Consider the following 15,027-nt stretch of genomic DNA (forward strand, 5'->3'; position numbering starts at 1 on the left):
TTTATTGCCTCAATTAGAAAGCTGTTCTGGAACTCCTTTCACTGATTAGGAATCCAGCTTTCAACCTGCTTGCATTGCCATCTGATTTATGCACATTTGTTTTTCTCCTGGCACTGTTTTCTACCTTAAATATCTTTTTCCCTTCTCGGTGTTAATCATATTTGATATTTTTATACAGGTATGCTCAATTTTTATTCATCAAAACTTAATGAGCCAGGCCCTTCTACCTTTTTGTTGTAAATTGTATATTCTACTTCACATGAGGTGAAAGATATCCTGCAGCTGATGTTCTTTTAATTCATTAACAAAACAATTATTTTGGAGTGCACTTTTTGAGTTATTCCACAATAAACAGGTTTTACTTTTCAACTTGATGCATTGAAAACGTTGAAGAGTGAATGAAATGAACTTCAAACTTTTTTAGAGTAGTTATTTCATCCGTATAAAGACCAACCAATCCTCCTATGAACGTGAAATCCAGTTATTACCCATTTATGCCTTGGCAAACAAGTTAATATCAATAGCCTAGTTGATTAAGTAAAATGATGTGAATCAATGCTTTACCGAATGCATTTATATGGGTAATTGAACAATAGATTACTGTGGTGTCAGGTGAGGGCTTCTGTTTCTGTGTAAATTTATTCACAACTTGAGTATGCTAAACAAGTCTCAGGCTGTAATTTTATAATCTATTGAGGCCAACCCAAGTATCAACTTGGGGCTTCCGAGTCATTTGCTTATCATATAAATGCTAATGTGCATTCCATGGCATGGTGATCTGATTCGCGTCATTTGATCCCATCTAAAGCTAGCTTGTGAAAAAAAAAAAGTCAAAACCTGCAAAGGCTACCATTTCACCTCATTTGCTTCCCTAATCTGACTCACCAGAAGGAAAAACTTGCAGCTAAGGTGAGGAAAAAAGAAAGGACTGCTTCTTTGCATTGCAGCCTGTGCTTGGATTGTTCTTCAGAAACTCTGCTTCAACCAGTCCTGAAACCGCAGCTCCCAGTCTTTGTAGGGTCAGGAGATATCTCCATCCTTGTTTGCGAAGAACTTTAATACACCTGTACTGATCCCCATGAGTGGTGTCAGCATGCTTGATTGGGGTTCTGGGACTTAAAAGTATAGAGTGAAGTAGTATTTAAAACCCCAAAACAACAACAGCAAAATTAAATAATATGTCATGTTGTGTCTGGATATTATTATACTCGTCCCTGTAATTAAATGTTGCTGCTAAAAAAAAATGTAGAAATGCATCATTTAAATAAAAACACCTTCCTCCTACAGTACGTAGGAGTTCTGCAACTACAGATTGAAAACTGAAGAGTTTATTTTGTAAAAGTACAGCTGTGTGAGCTCATTGTTTTTTCTTAAGATGAATTTCATTGAAAATTTCATTGAAGTTAAGTCTTTGCAACTTGTCTTCGTTGTTTAGGATTGATACTTTTTTGTATTTACGAATAGCCAGCTTTTTTAAAGTATTAGATATTGCCTACCAAAATCAAAGATTGATTAGTGTTAGTAACAACTGAGCAACATTTGTTTCTATATAAATTCCTGAAGATAAGAAGTTATGCCGACTGAACTTTCTCTTTGCTCTTGCAAAGAAGGAGATGGATTAATAGTTGCTAGAAAAACAAAGGAACACGTTTAGAAAGCTAATGCTTTCTACTTTGAACTCTCGTAATAGAGTAAAATAGTGAAAAGAAGATTATTAGAAAAAAAGTAGAAAAAAATAACTAAAACCCCACTTTAGCTGTTGATAGGTAGTTGCCTTCTGAATTATCCAGCTGGTTTGTTTAACTGGCTGGGTTTTCTAATCCTCTCTGGCGATCCGCATGAAATACATGCAGTCTCTAAAGTTAGCAGTTACCATTTTACACCTTTTCCAGATTTTTTGATCAGGCTGTACCACCTCATGCACCTGTGTGACTGAGGGAATCTTTGATACTGTGCATCTTGCAGAAACATGGTTTCAGTTGGGCACTTAATGCTGTATTCTGCATTATGGAACTGAGCTATTCTTTATTTTGGAGCTAGGTGCGTGTAGCTGCACTCGAATTGAACTAGGACCTTAAAGGTTTGGGTAGGTGTACTGGAAGCAGGATGGGCAGAAAAAGGCTTTTGGTTATCTTTTTGTTCCAATGCTTCAAAGAAAAATAGCTGTGTTGATTGTTTTCCTGCCAAGTTTAGTGTTGATAGAATAATAACATAAATTAAAATTGTAATATTTAAATTTAAATACTGAGTTTGCTTACAACAAAAATTTGCTAATTACTTTTAAATGCTCTAGCTCTCAAACTTCTCATCTAGAAGTGCTTGGTTAGTGTGTTCCTTTAGGCATTTCCACAGACCGTGCTGTCCACCCTTGGAATATGGATGATCCTAACTACTCAAAGCAGTGAATGTTGTACATTAGTGCTCTGTGCATTTTATAACAGAAACTTAGAAATACTGGTTTCCTAAAAATAGCATACTATTTACTGTGGTGGTTACAGCAAATCTGAATTTTGGGGTAATTTGAGTCCAGATTCTAGCTGAAGAACTTATTTTTAACATGTCTGTGAGCGTATTATTTGCTTCCTTATAGCTTGATCATTCTAGTTGGGAAAACAGATCTTTATAGTACTGAGGCATTTTGGTTGTAAATTCATAAATTATTTCTTTATTTTACTGGTTTAGATATTGTAATAATCCAACAGAGATGATTGATCCATTGAGTTGGGCAGCAATTGAACACCTGTATTATGCCAAAGATTACCAAAAATGCACTAAAATTTTGCCATTATTTCTGGAATCTCTGCAATAATTGTACTCATCTCATTCTGCGCTAGGTTATATTCTTTTTGTTGCGATGTCTTAGCATCTTACTTGGTTAGGTAATTTGACAATGGAATAGAAACTGGTGTTGCAGAAGATCTTCCCCTTATTGAAAGGGCCTTGTAGGGGCTTGGTGTGGTTGAATTTGTTTTTCTGTTTGCCAGAAGATGTGCTGCTCACAGTGTAATCAAGAAAAGGATATTTCATGAACCTCTATAAATTGTTACCATCTATTTTAAATTTGGTAGTAAATATTACTGAAAAATTGATGTATATACACATCTGTTTAGGGAAGGAGAATTATAACTTGCCCTTGTTTCCATTAGACTAACAAAAAACGAAGCTTACGAAGTCTCTTATCTTAAACTTTTCAGATAGCTGTGGCACAGAAACTCTTAATCTGCGGACTCTCCTTACTCTTTCACATGACTATTACAAAAACTTTGCCTGTGGAATACAACATTGATGAGAACTTCAGAGCTACAGCATCATGGCCTGTAAGGTTTTTCTACCTATACGTGTCTCTTATGGCTGCCAGACCCAAATATTATTTTGCATGGACTTTAGGTAAGTACAGAAAAAAAACCCCACAGCTATATGTATTGAGTTTCATTTGAGAAGCTGCACGCTAAGTATTTATTAAAAAGTGACAGTGCCCTCTTGAGGCCTTAGGCAAACATTATTATATTTAAGTATTACAAGGGATTGTCAAATGTATTGAATGATGTCTTTTCTTTGTGAAACAAAACCTATCATAAAACTAAGCACAACGTTGTGACAGTATTGCAAATGAGATCATGGTCTACTGAACAAATCTGAGTGAAACATGAGGGTTTTTGGAGAGTGACAGTGTTTTAATGAGCAATGTGTTTTTTGCTTTTTAAAAATTATGGAACTAGTTTGATGTACAGTCCTTGGGGGTGCTTTTATGGTTTTTTTTTGTTTGTTTGTTTTGATTCTTTGCCTTCAGCATGTCTGAAAAGTTATTCTTAGCCTCTTTCTCTGGTTCATTAGCAGTAATTTGCTTGATGTTTTTTTCAAGCATGAAGGGAAAACGAGTATATTGAAATTCAGATGTGTAGTAGTGTTGTTAATAGTAGGTAGTGTTCGCAGTGGTTTTTCCAGAATTTGATGGATGACACTTCATTTTTAGTCTTTGCTTGCTAAAAATTCTAGTTGACAAATGACAGGACACCCATAGTCACTGATCTAAGACACTGAATAGATGATACAGTTTAAACTATGTTTTGCTTTTCATATCATGTTATTTAAAATAAAAACAAAACAAACAAAAAAAAAGAAAAACAATGCTGTATTTATATAAGTTGGCATATTGGATGTGTCTCACAAAACAGATTTCGTTGGTTTCCTCCTCCTCTTCAGTTTTACATATTTGTTTCATAAGTCTTTGGAGAGAAAATCTGTGGGAAACAATGCAATAAAGAAAGGCTCAGTGTAGCAGAGCAGCATGACTCATTTACAGCTGCTGGTTTCATTCCCGGTCAATGAATGAAGTGCTTTCAGCACGCCTGGATATAGTAATTCTGGGGCTTGTTGTGGAATGAAATATTTTTGAATATTATGCTCTTACGCACCAGTATCATCATCTGTCAAAAGCAGGAGTCAGCTGAAAAATGAATAATTTTCTTCTTTCCCCCTCTGTCATTCTTCAGATAGATTTCTACTTCTGTTTGCTAGCAGTGTAGTGTTAGCATTCTTTTGGTAAACTACTGCAAAAATACACCATATCAATTCTGTACTTTCGGTTTGCTAAGTAACTTTTATCAACTTTCTCCTTCATCTAAACTTGTAATGGTGTGAGTTGAATGTGCAGAGCCCTTAACGTTTTTATTGGATGGTATACTTCTGAGTTGCATGTTGCTATTCTTTGCACTTAAGAAAAAAGATCTGTTAATAAACTGAATACTTACTAAATGCTAGTTAATAAAATGACTACTCTAGCTGTAGTCTTTGTGCTCTAGCTAGCAAGGGATTGTGGAGTTCATGTATTCAGCTATTTCTAACAGCGTAAAATTGTTGTCTAATGTTTGCAGGTGACATCAGTCATACCAGATAGATATCTTTTAAAATTGTTGTTGATGAGGGAAAAAATATTATAAATTACCCTGTATTAAATCAAATCAGCCGTCTTCAAGTCAGCCTCTTCAAGTCCTGTGAATAGTTGAAGAAACTCAACTTCAGGAAAGGAACTGTTTGAGTGTTTGGATCAATCACATCTTTTATTTTCTGAGTATGTTGGATTAGTACCTTGAAAAAGCTGTTGAGAAGAAAGGAAAATGAATTGATGAATTTCACTTATGTATCACTATTATATAAAATAAATTCTTTTTAATATAGTAATAAAAGTTGAGGATTTTTTCTTGCCTTGATAGTTGTAATTTAAAAAGCAAGGGACAATCTGATTAGAGTGCTTTGGAAGAGTTGTGAGCTCACACAGAGGGCTAATGTCCTGTAACTGGAGGACTTGATCTGTATTGCTGCTGCAGAGCCTTTTGGCTACATTGCTTCCAATTCCTTAGGATTACTTTGAATTGTGAGAGCAATGGGCATTCTCCTCCCCATGGTCATTGGTGTAGCCAAGTGCCCCATGGTTATGGTGGTTGGGTGCATGCACCCGATGCCTGGCTCAGCAGAGGCAATATTTGGGAAGGGCTCCAGCCTACATGTAAGTGGCCATCCTAATTTGAGAAGTTCAGCTGAGGAAGCTTTAGTGGCTGAGCTGACAAAGCAGAGCCTGAGGTGAGAACTAAAAGTGAGAGGTGGTGTTCAGGGTGAGACCTCTTGCTTTTCCCTGCACAATCCACATGATGGTAGCTGCTTTCCTGCAGAAAAATATTGTTTGTTTTGAAGTATTTGAGCATTGACGTGCATTGTAAACACTCAGAAGTGGGATGTAAACAGCAGCCTTGTGCCATCAGTGGAAGTCTGACAAATTGTGCACTGCTTAGTAAATTGCTGTGTACTTCTATTAGGTCTTCACTGGTTATATGTGGTGGGTGCTGTGAATGTGCACCTAACGGAATCGTGCAGTTTTATCGTTGGGCTTTACCCATCACTACTGCTGCATAACAAACATGGAAGGCATGTACCTGAGAGTTGAGCTGCTGTCTCAAGTCATCGCAACCAGCCCCTGTTTCATAGTCTTGATGCATCTCATTGAGTTTGTTTTTCTGTCAAATTGCTCAAGCAGATCAAAGTAGGCTGTATAAGAGAGGGAGGCATCTGTACTGGGAGGCAGATAGCAATGCCACCCATTCTTTTGCTTCAGTACAAGTCTTTTTAATTGAAAGCAAGTATGTTGCTTGGATGGTTTTCTGTTTGTTCAAGCATCTAATGCAGTGATCCTCAGTATTTAAAAATCTGTGCGTAGCCTTTGAAATGTCACAAATATTTTGAACAAGCTCCATGCTGTGTACTGCACAATATTTGTAATACAGGCAGTTTATAATTCCTTTGTTTCTTTTTGTCCCATTGCAGCAGATGCAATTAATAATGCAGCAGGATTTGGTTTTAGAGGCTATGACAAAAATGGAGTTACACGTTGGGACCTAATATCAAATCTGAGAATCCAGCAAATAGAGGTTTGTTCATTGCTCTTTTAAGTAAAATACGTGCCCATGTATGTATTTAATTGCAATTTCATTAATTTCTTCTAAGCATTTTGTTTATCAAGATAGTGGTTATGTTTTAAATCAGAAATGACAAGTTCACACCCTTAGGGAAGAATAGAAAATAGAATCTGCTTTGAATATGTTTTACTTGTCAGTTGATTTCCAAAATATTTTGTGCTTATAAATAGTTGAGTAAATTCCTTATTCAGTTAATCTTAAAATACTTTTTGAGCAGTTTATATGCCAGAATTCTGGAATATTTTGTAACATTTCACAATTACTGAAATAACTGGTTTTGTTTTGTTTTACAGTCTTCCACAAGTTTCAAGATGTTTCTTGATAACTGGAATATCCAAACAGCTCTTTGGCTTAAAAGGTATTTATTTCTTAAAGGCAAGCTATTCTGCACAGAAGTTTCTAAAATAAATATTTCTTTGAAGATAATTTAGCACTTAAAGCTAGAGCCCGCAAAACAGTACAGTTGTTTAGCAACTGCATGGAACATTCTTCTCGTAATACTTGCATTAAAGCCTCTGAATTTTGATCACTTAGAGTAAACTGTCAGCTAGTGATGGAAACTGTTTAAATTCACCACTGGCTATAGGTAACGTAAAAGTATTAATCTACAGAGGAATCTCTTTTCTTTTTTCCCTGTTCCCATTCAAAGCTGTGCATGTAGCTGAGAGCAGTAGGCAAAGCATACATTTTTGGCTTCTAGCACGTGGAAGTTCTGAATTCACACAGTGATACAGGAACTTCCATACATTTCCCGAGAGAACGTTTTGCACTCCTTCTGTAATGGGTGCATGGGAAATATCAAACCGTACAATGTGCTATCAAAAAAAATTTGCAAATGAATATCCCTCAGATGCATTTCTTCCCTTGTCTGGGAAACAGGCATAGTGCCCGGTGAAGTAAATCATTCTACTTCTACCACTTCTTTGTGGTAACTAGAAAGCAAAACAATAAAGTGTTCTTGAGAGTAGTACACGGGTTTTGTTTCCCTTCTTCCAGTCTCCGTATAGATAATCTTTTATAAATAGGTGCAAGTTTAACCTAGACACCCATCTTGGGATCACTCCGAGGACTTTATCTCATTCTTGGATGGCTGGCAGCAGGAAGTTGCCTCCATCAAATTTCTTTATAGTCAGTGCTCTTTTTTCATAATTTCTTCCCTGATTATTTATCTGACTTAGTAATAAAATTTAAGCAAACAAACAAAAAAAACAACAGAAATAGAATTTCATGTGAATATTTTAGTTGGCTCCATAGGCCCTAGAATCTGTTGCTAGGACAGCAATGAAGAATTGTATGCCACAGTTATAAAAGTGTATCATTTAATAAAGTAAGTTTTAAATTTATATATAGAATAGAGGTTTATCAGTATTAATACTTAGTATGGTTATATTTCAGTAACCATTCAAACTCTTACATTGAATGATTTTAAAGGAAAATTGGTTTACTGCAGAAAATGTTACCATTTTACCAGTCCAAATACGTATTGATTTTTGCCACAGTGAAAGGGAGAAAGGTGGAAATTTTTCTTAAAGTTAAATTTTGAGTAAAAGATTGTTTTAATGATTACATGCAAAGACTACAAGTAGTGGCAGTGAATATATGATACGAATACCTATCACTTTGCTAGTTGCAATGCTACAGCAGTTTAAATAAGATAAGCTCATACATTACTTTAAAGATTAAAAACTTAATATCTCACTTATTTTCCATTCATAGAAGTACCTAAAATCTTAGATATTTACCTCACAAGAAATACAGAACTGCCAAAAATAAATAAATATTGTTTCTGTTTCTTTTCTGATGCTCTTGGAAGCCATCAGAATTACAGGTTTTAAACCCTGATCGTGTGTAAAAAAAAAAAAAAACACCAAAAAAAAACACCTTTTGTAAAGACTGTTATTCAGCTAACTGGTCAACTGGTCATCATAAAGTTTAATGAGCATATCAGAAAATATAGCAGTGCAAAAGTATTATGGTTAGAAGCATACATTTCAAAGTAGATATTTACACATTAGCATGTATCAACAATATATATATATCATGATAATGTTTCCTCATTGGGAAATTCCTCACCCTGTTTGTTTTTTTTTTTTGTTTGTTTTTTTGTTTTTTTCCCCAAAGGAAACATCTAATTATGTTTGTAAAACCTCAGTGGTCCTTGTTTCTCTCTTCTGGCTTCTTCCCAGACTTCTTCTTACACTGGATGTAGTACTTCTAAGACCTCCAAGGTCTTTCCATGGCTTGTTACAGGCAGAATGAATTATTAAAATGGCTTAATTACCTTTCTTTTCTTTAGATAGCATTCCTGCTAGTACATCAGTATTGCATCTGTCTTTGTTTGCAGGAGCAGTTGACTGTTTATTCATGCTCAGCTGGTACTCAGGTTTTCCATACCGTAGTTTCATATTCATGATCATTACTTTTCCAGTAGCGTTACATATCTTCCACTGTTCTGAGGTGTTCTAGACTTTGGACTTCATCTTACCGATTTCAAACCATTTCAAATCTGTCGAAGATCATTTTGGATTCTAGTTCTTTATCTGGTGAGAATACAACGCACATCTTCTCTACCTCACTTTCCCTCCCATAAAGAAGGAAGGGAAGACAGGGAGAAAAACACACTTCTTAGCCTACCACCCAAGCTAGTAATGAACGTATAGAACGAGGCCGAGGACAGTACCTTGCTGAGCACTTGATGCATCTTCCCACTGCTAGAGCAAATCACAAATAACCTGAACAACCCACACTTGAACAGATTTTCTGAGCCTGTTATAAGGACCCTACTACCTTGGTTTGCTTTTAGGAATGTCAAGTGAAGCATTTGAACAGAAATTCTTATTGAAAAATCCACAGCGGAATTTTTAAGCTTACTTTTAACTCTTTGCAATTGAAACCTGATGATTGTTTCTAGTATGCATCTTGCCTGACTTGTGTTGATATGACTGATATTTGGTTAGTTAATGAAGTTAGATTTTTAGCTCCTGAATTCCTTACAGGGGAAAATCTGCTCAGTTAAAGTAGCTTAAACTAAAGAAAAAGGAGTTTTAAGCCATTTATCAATATATTAATGATACATAATTAACCAGCAGTCAGTGAAATACACATTCAGGATTCATGTCAGTACTACAACAGGTAACATTTTGTAAGAGCATGGTGTTGTGACTTAATAAACAAGTTTCTAAACCCTCTTCTGTAGCTAATCCCAAAGAGTTTTAAAAATGCACGTACATGCCCACAGTTACATGCAGCCTGCCTACATGCCAAAAACCATGCAGTTTACAAAAACACACCTCCTTTTTCCAAGTGTGGGCCCCCTGCTTGTGCACACTGCCTGTGGGAGATTGAGTTCCCCAGTTCTATGTGAACCTGCTGATTCACATGCCAATTAGGAAAGCAGGCAACGAATTCACATGAATGCAGCTGATAGGGGTGAGATATTGCTCCCTGTGTATTGCTTACTGTACTGACATTCCCCGTGCTGGATGAAGGCTACTTGGTGTCCACTGGGAAGGCTGCTCTGTCTTGACATTGGCAGAGGTCTTGATGCTCGTGGGGTGACTTCTGGCAGCGTGAAACCAGGTTTTGACTCCCGGTGTTTTTATTCCAAGGCATCTCTGAATTGTTGCAACTTTTCATGCTGCTTTTGTACTTCTTTCAGGCTGACACCTTCTTTGTTTCAAAAGTCTCTTTGAAATTCCTGGTTATTGTTTAATCTGGCCAATGTTACTTTCTTCATTAAGGTTATCTATTTTGGGCGAATGACGTCAGATAGTTTAGTGTATTACTTACACAGGTATACACTTGCACCCTACTTCAGGCCCACATTCTTTTCTTAACAGCTGTTGTTAGCCAAGCCCTTTGGTGAGGGGAGGGGGCTGTACTGGTGCCCCACCCTGAAGAGCTCGTGAGATAAAACTCACCACATCTATTTGTCTGAAATAAATTAGCAGAATACAATTTTGATCTTTCCCTGTTCAGCTTCTGTCTTTTTACCTTCTGCATTTTAACACCAACTGTATTACTTAGCCTTAACAATCTTTTGTATATATGGAAGTAGTAGTAAAATAGTTAAATAAATAGTGAATGTTTCGGTTTTCTGTATCATTAGCTTGTCTTCCTCTTTCAATAGTAGACTTGCATTCTCTTCTGTCTTCCTGTTACATGCTATGTATTTATAAAAACCTTTTCACATATTGGTGTCAATGCCCTTTTTTTAGTTAAAACTCATTTTTATATGTTAGTCTTAGATTTCTGTTCATGCATGCTTGTGCTGTTTATTTTTGCTTCACTTTAGTATGCATCTGTTTCCATATTTCCTATTGCTTTTTGGTTTTCAGATCATTAAAGAACTCTTGATGAAGCCATATCAGGACCTTACCATGCTTCCTATCATTCTTCCACATCATGATGGTTTGTCACTGTGTCATTTAATGTTGTCTTTTAGAAGCTACTATGTTGTCGACGGAGGGAAGACACAAACGCTCAATATGAGTGTTAAGTATGCTTCAGCTTTAATGGATAGCTCAATTGTCTTTTATCGTGTACAGGATAATTAGCTCATACATATTGCAAAAGCCAAGCTCCTTATTGGTAAGCGTCATCTACTGCCCTATCTGTTAGTTCCGCATTCTTCTATCCGCTAGTTCCCCTTTCTAATCTAACTATAACTCCCAGGGCAGTATGCCCTCTACTATCATTGTTTCTAATTGCCTGGGATTTCTCACAAGAGTTCCCAGACAAGCCTTGCGTACGTGCCTTTGCTCTTGTTTTTCTAGACCAGCTGGGTGCGGTAATCCGCCATTTCCTTATCTTGCAGCTGCACGAGATCGATGTGATTACGCGCAGCGAGCCAGTCCTCAACAATTCCCCCGTTTTTATTTTGTGCTAGAAAAACCGTATTTGTTAGTTGCTCAAGCCTTTTTGTTAGGCAACTAAATACTACTCGCGCCGCTACTATGATTAAAACGATTATTAGCAGTAAGCGTAGCCCCTCTTTTATTAGACCCAATATCCAGCCTCCCATGTTCCCAAACCAACTTGCAAATAGTTCATCAAGCCAATTATTCTGGACCACTATCTTCTTGTTGTGGTCTCTCAGCCATTTCAGCTGCTCGTGGATTGACTCGCCATGGTCCGAGAGATTAAAACAACACATTCCTTCGAGCTCCTCACATCCGTGGCCCTGTGCCAGCAGCAGAAAATCAATCGCCGCTCTGTTCTGTAATACAGCGTGTCGCAGGCTATCCAGGTCCTGGGCCATTTCTGTGAGTACCTGCGTAGTCACATTTGCTTGTTTTACAGCCCAACAAGCTAGTTTCCCAAGACTAGCCATAGCATGGGCTACCGCCACTCCAGGCACAAGTGCCGCCGAAAAGAATCTTTCGGCTGGACCCCAGAGCTCGACCTGATCATCACAGTCACTCCCCAAGGTTTTTAGACTGCGTCTCGTCCGGCGTTTCCATTGTCGAGTAATGTTTCGCAGCTCTTGACTATGTAGATCAGGGGCAAACAGGGTCAGGCGCCCCAAATAGCACGGCCCACCGTGTGCATTTGCTGGAATCCCCTGCCAGGCTCGATCTCCACAGATCAGGAATATACCAGGTGGTAAGGCCTTAGCAGTTTGCCTTGGCCATGTGCTTGACTCGTTCCCGTATGCCCCCATGGTGGTGTTGGTGGTGTCGTTGTACCCGCAATAGCTGCTATTAGCTTCGAACCCCCTTGTGTGAGAGGTCACATTCTGTCTCAATCCTATTGTCAACATCGCCATTCCTCCCGTCGATCCAAACGCTCTCGATCCTCGTGGTTGATTATGTAGTGGGGGAACATTTTCAGTCAAGTGTGGCAAAGGCACCAATTGAGCCAATCGAGTTCCCTTCGGTATATGTAGCGGAGGGAACATGGCTGATACCATAATTTGTATCTCCCCAGTAAAGTCCTTATCAATAAGTCCTGTTAACACTAAAGCCCCATTTAATGTCGCCGATGACCTTCCAATCAGAAGTGCTCCAACAGGCTCATTATTAATTTTTACAGGTCCCATAACGCCTGTTTTCACCCCAACAGGCTTATTGTCCATCAAAGTCACATTTACTGCGGTTGCCAAGTCCAATCCCCAGGCTCCCTCTGGTGGCTGGTTGGAGGTGAAAGGATTCGTCTCGGTTGGAGTCTCCGCAGCTGCCGCCGCTGTTGAGGGGAAAGCCGCTTTTTGTGTCATCGCGGGGCGGCGGTTCCCGCTGGTCTTCCCGTTTCCCTGGGTCTTCCGCCGGCAAGCGGTTTCATTATGCGTATTAGATCGGCAAGAGGGACACCACACATTAGCCGTCCCACATTGCCTCTTCATATGACCCGCGATGCCACACCGATAGCAGCGTAGTGCAGGTCTTCTCGACGAGTGAGGTCCTTTTCCACTTTGCAGGGGGGCAAGGGCGGCGAATACCTGCGACTGACTAGCCTGCAGTCCCTGAGTAATACTTTCCCCTACCTTTCGGATAGCGTCAACCAATAGCGCCTGCGAGCCTATCGGTATCCGCGACAATCGATCAAGAGCCTCTTCTATAGTCCAGGTACTGGGCAGCGTATTTAGAACATTTCGAGAGGTTTGATTACAATTTTGAAGGGCGCATTGTTTAAGAATAGGGCCTTTGAGATATTCGGGTAACCCAGCTACCTGTATAGCTGCGGCAACCCTATCAATAAATGTTCCAAACGCTTCGTCTCGCCCTTGCTTGATGGACATATAGGAGGGCATTCCTCCAGGCTCCCTAATTTGGTCCAGTGCTCTCCTAGCTAGCGTCATGGCCGCTTTTGCCTTATCCGGCCCCATTAGGGCCTGGGCCTCCAGGCGATTGTATGCACCGACCCCCAAAAGCTCATCCAGCGTGACCCCGTATAATGGATCTCCGGGCTGACGCTGCACCGCAACTGCCTCCTGACAAGCTGAGTGCCAATGGGCATTAAACAGCAAGATCTGATGCTGCGTCAGTATTAGTTTCATGATATTACGAATGTCGCCGGGGAGCAACACGTTAGTGGACCACAGATAGTCTAACATCTGTTTCGTTGGCTCCCCACGTATTCCTGACTCATTTACCGTGGCACGCAATTGGGTCAGTATTTTCCAGTCCAGATTTGTCATAGTAACAGTTATCTGGCCCTGGGCGTCTGGTGGAGAATACACCACGGGGAAGGCGCCTACAAGCTCTGTCGCTGCCCCCACATCACCTTCACGTAACGCCTCCCCTGCTATTTTCGCCCAGAGTCCTGCTCTCTCCGACCCCCCTGATTCGAGTCGCATATCTTTCAAAAATGGATTCTTATTTCTCCCCTCGCCTGCCGCCTCTCCCTCGGGAGCTTCCAGGGGTAGAGGAGGTGCACTGGGTCGTGCCCCCTCTCCCCATCCCCCGGGTGCCTTCATGGTGAATTGTTGGACCGATGGAGGGAGGGGGTACGGATTGGCCTCTTCATCCGCCCTCAACGTTTTGCCCAGCCGCTCTGTTGCAGCGGCTGCTACTTTCTGTTCTACCCGATGTATTGTTAAAGCATTCGTAACAGCCCGCCACGGTTTTGCCAGCTTCTTAGCCGTCTTATTCTCACTAATCATTTCCTCAAACAATATATCACCAAACTTACGCCACTCATCCTCCTCAAACAATGTGTCGGGGTTAATAAAGCAACCCTTCGCCACCCCATAGGCCACTAACCCCTGTAATTCTTTATGACAATCTATATCTGGCGTCTTACGCTTTTCTAAAAAGCACTTAAGTAAATCAACTGCCGCTTGTTTCTCCATTCTTACTTACGGTGCCGTTGCCCCCGTGTAAAGCTTCTGTTCGCGGCGTTCCGGCGGGACCCACTATGGGTTCGTCCCGGGCGCTCTTCCCGAGTCGCCTTCTGCTCGCCCCAATCTTGTACTCCGGAGTCCGGGTTACGTAGTCAGAACCGGCTTTCCCTTTTTCTCCGTCGACTAAGACCGGCTTACTCGTTTCGGGTCCTCGTCCAGCAAGGGTCCCTGTTCGGGCGCCATTTGTTGTCGACGGAGGGAAGACACAAACGCTCAATATGAGTGTTAAGTATGCTTCAGCTTTAATGGATAGCTCAATTGTCTTTTATCGTGTACAGGATAATTAGCTCATACATATTGCAAAAGCCAAGCTCCTTATTGGTAAGCGTCATCTACTGCCCTATCTGTTAGTTCCGCATTCTTCTATCCGCTAGTTCCCCTTTCTAATCTAACTATAACTCCCAGGGCAGTATGCCCTCTACTATCATTGTTTCTAATTGCCTGGGATTTCTCACAAGAGTTCCCAGACAAGCCTTGCGTACGTGCCTTTGCTCTTGTTTTTCTAGACCAGCTGGGTGCGGTAATCCGCCATTTCCTTATCTTGCAGCTGCACGAGATCGATGTGATTACGCGCAGCGAGCCAGTCCTCAACACTACTACCTCTCTTGGATTCCTTTTTCCTTTTGTCCTTCTAGAACTCCTTATTGTAGGACCTTGCCAAGTAATTCAGAGTCTCAATTTTTAAACAGCGAAGTTCAGCATTCTCCTTATTTAATA

The 15,027-nt window shown here is 39.9% G+C and overlaps 2 protein-coding genes across 2 annotated transcripts in view; one reads left to right on the plus strand and one right to left on the minus strand.

Moving 5' to 3' along the window:
* The window catches only part of MBOAT2 (membrane bound glycerophospholipid O-acyltransferase 2), a 100,586-nt gene that overhangs the window by 74,700 nt on the left and 10,859 nt on the right, over window positions 1-15,027 (plus strand). Inside the window, exons 8-10 of the mRNA XM_083828270.1 lie at window positions 3,195-3,387; window positions 6,319-6,422; window positions 6,764-6,828. Of these exons, the coding sequence (XP_083684396.1) occupies window positions 3,195-3,387; window positions 6,319-6,422; window positions 6,764-6,828 (362 nt within the window). The remainder of the gene's footprint in view (window positions 1-3,194; window positions 3,388-6,318; window positions 6,423-6,763; window positions 6,829-15,027) is intronic.
* Window positions 10,959-14,901, minus strand: LOC310896231 (uncharacterized protein). Its single transcript, XM_083828269.1, has 2 exons — window positions 13,330-14,901; window positions 10,959-12,951 (listed from the first exon to the last, which is right to left on the minus strand). Exons 1-2 carry the CDS (start codon window positions 14,257-14,259, stop codon window positions 11,242-11,244), a joined length of 2,640 nt encoding a protein of 879 aa, XP_083684395.1. The 5' UTR covers window positions 14,260-14,901; the 3' UTR covers window positions 10,959-11,241.

Source organism: Anser anser (genome assembly GCF_964211835.1).
Source record: "Anser anser genome assembly, chromosome: 3".
Lineage (NCBI taxonomy): Eukaryota > Metazoa > Chordata > Aves > Anseriformes > Anatidae > Anser > Anser anser.

Bases quoted from the DNA above. Each gene is read 5' to 3' on its own strand.
- LOC310896231 (XM_083828269.1), bottom strand. From the start codon at position 14,259: ATGGAGAAACAAGCGGCAGTTGATTTACTTAAGTGCTTTTTAGAAAAG. The intron at 12,952-13,329 runs GTCGGTGCATAC...GCTATCCGAAAG, and splicing joins CGCTGGATGAGCTTTTGGGG to GTAGGGGAAAGTATTACTCA.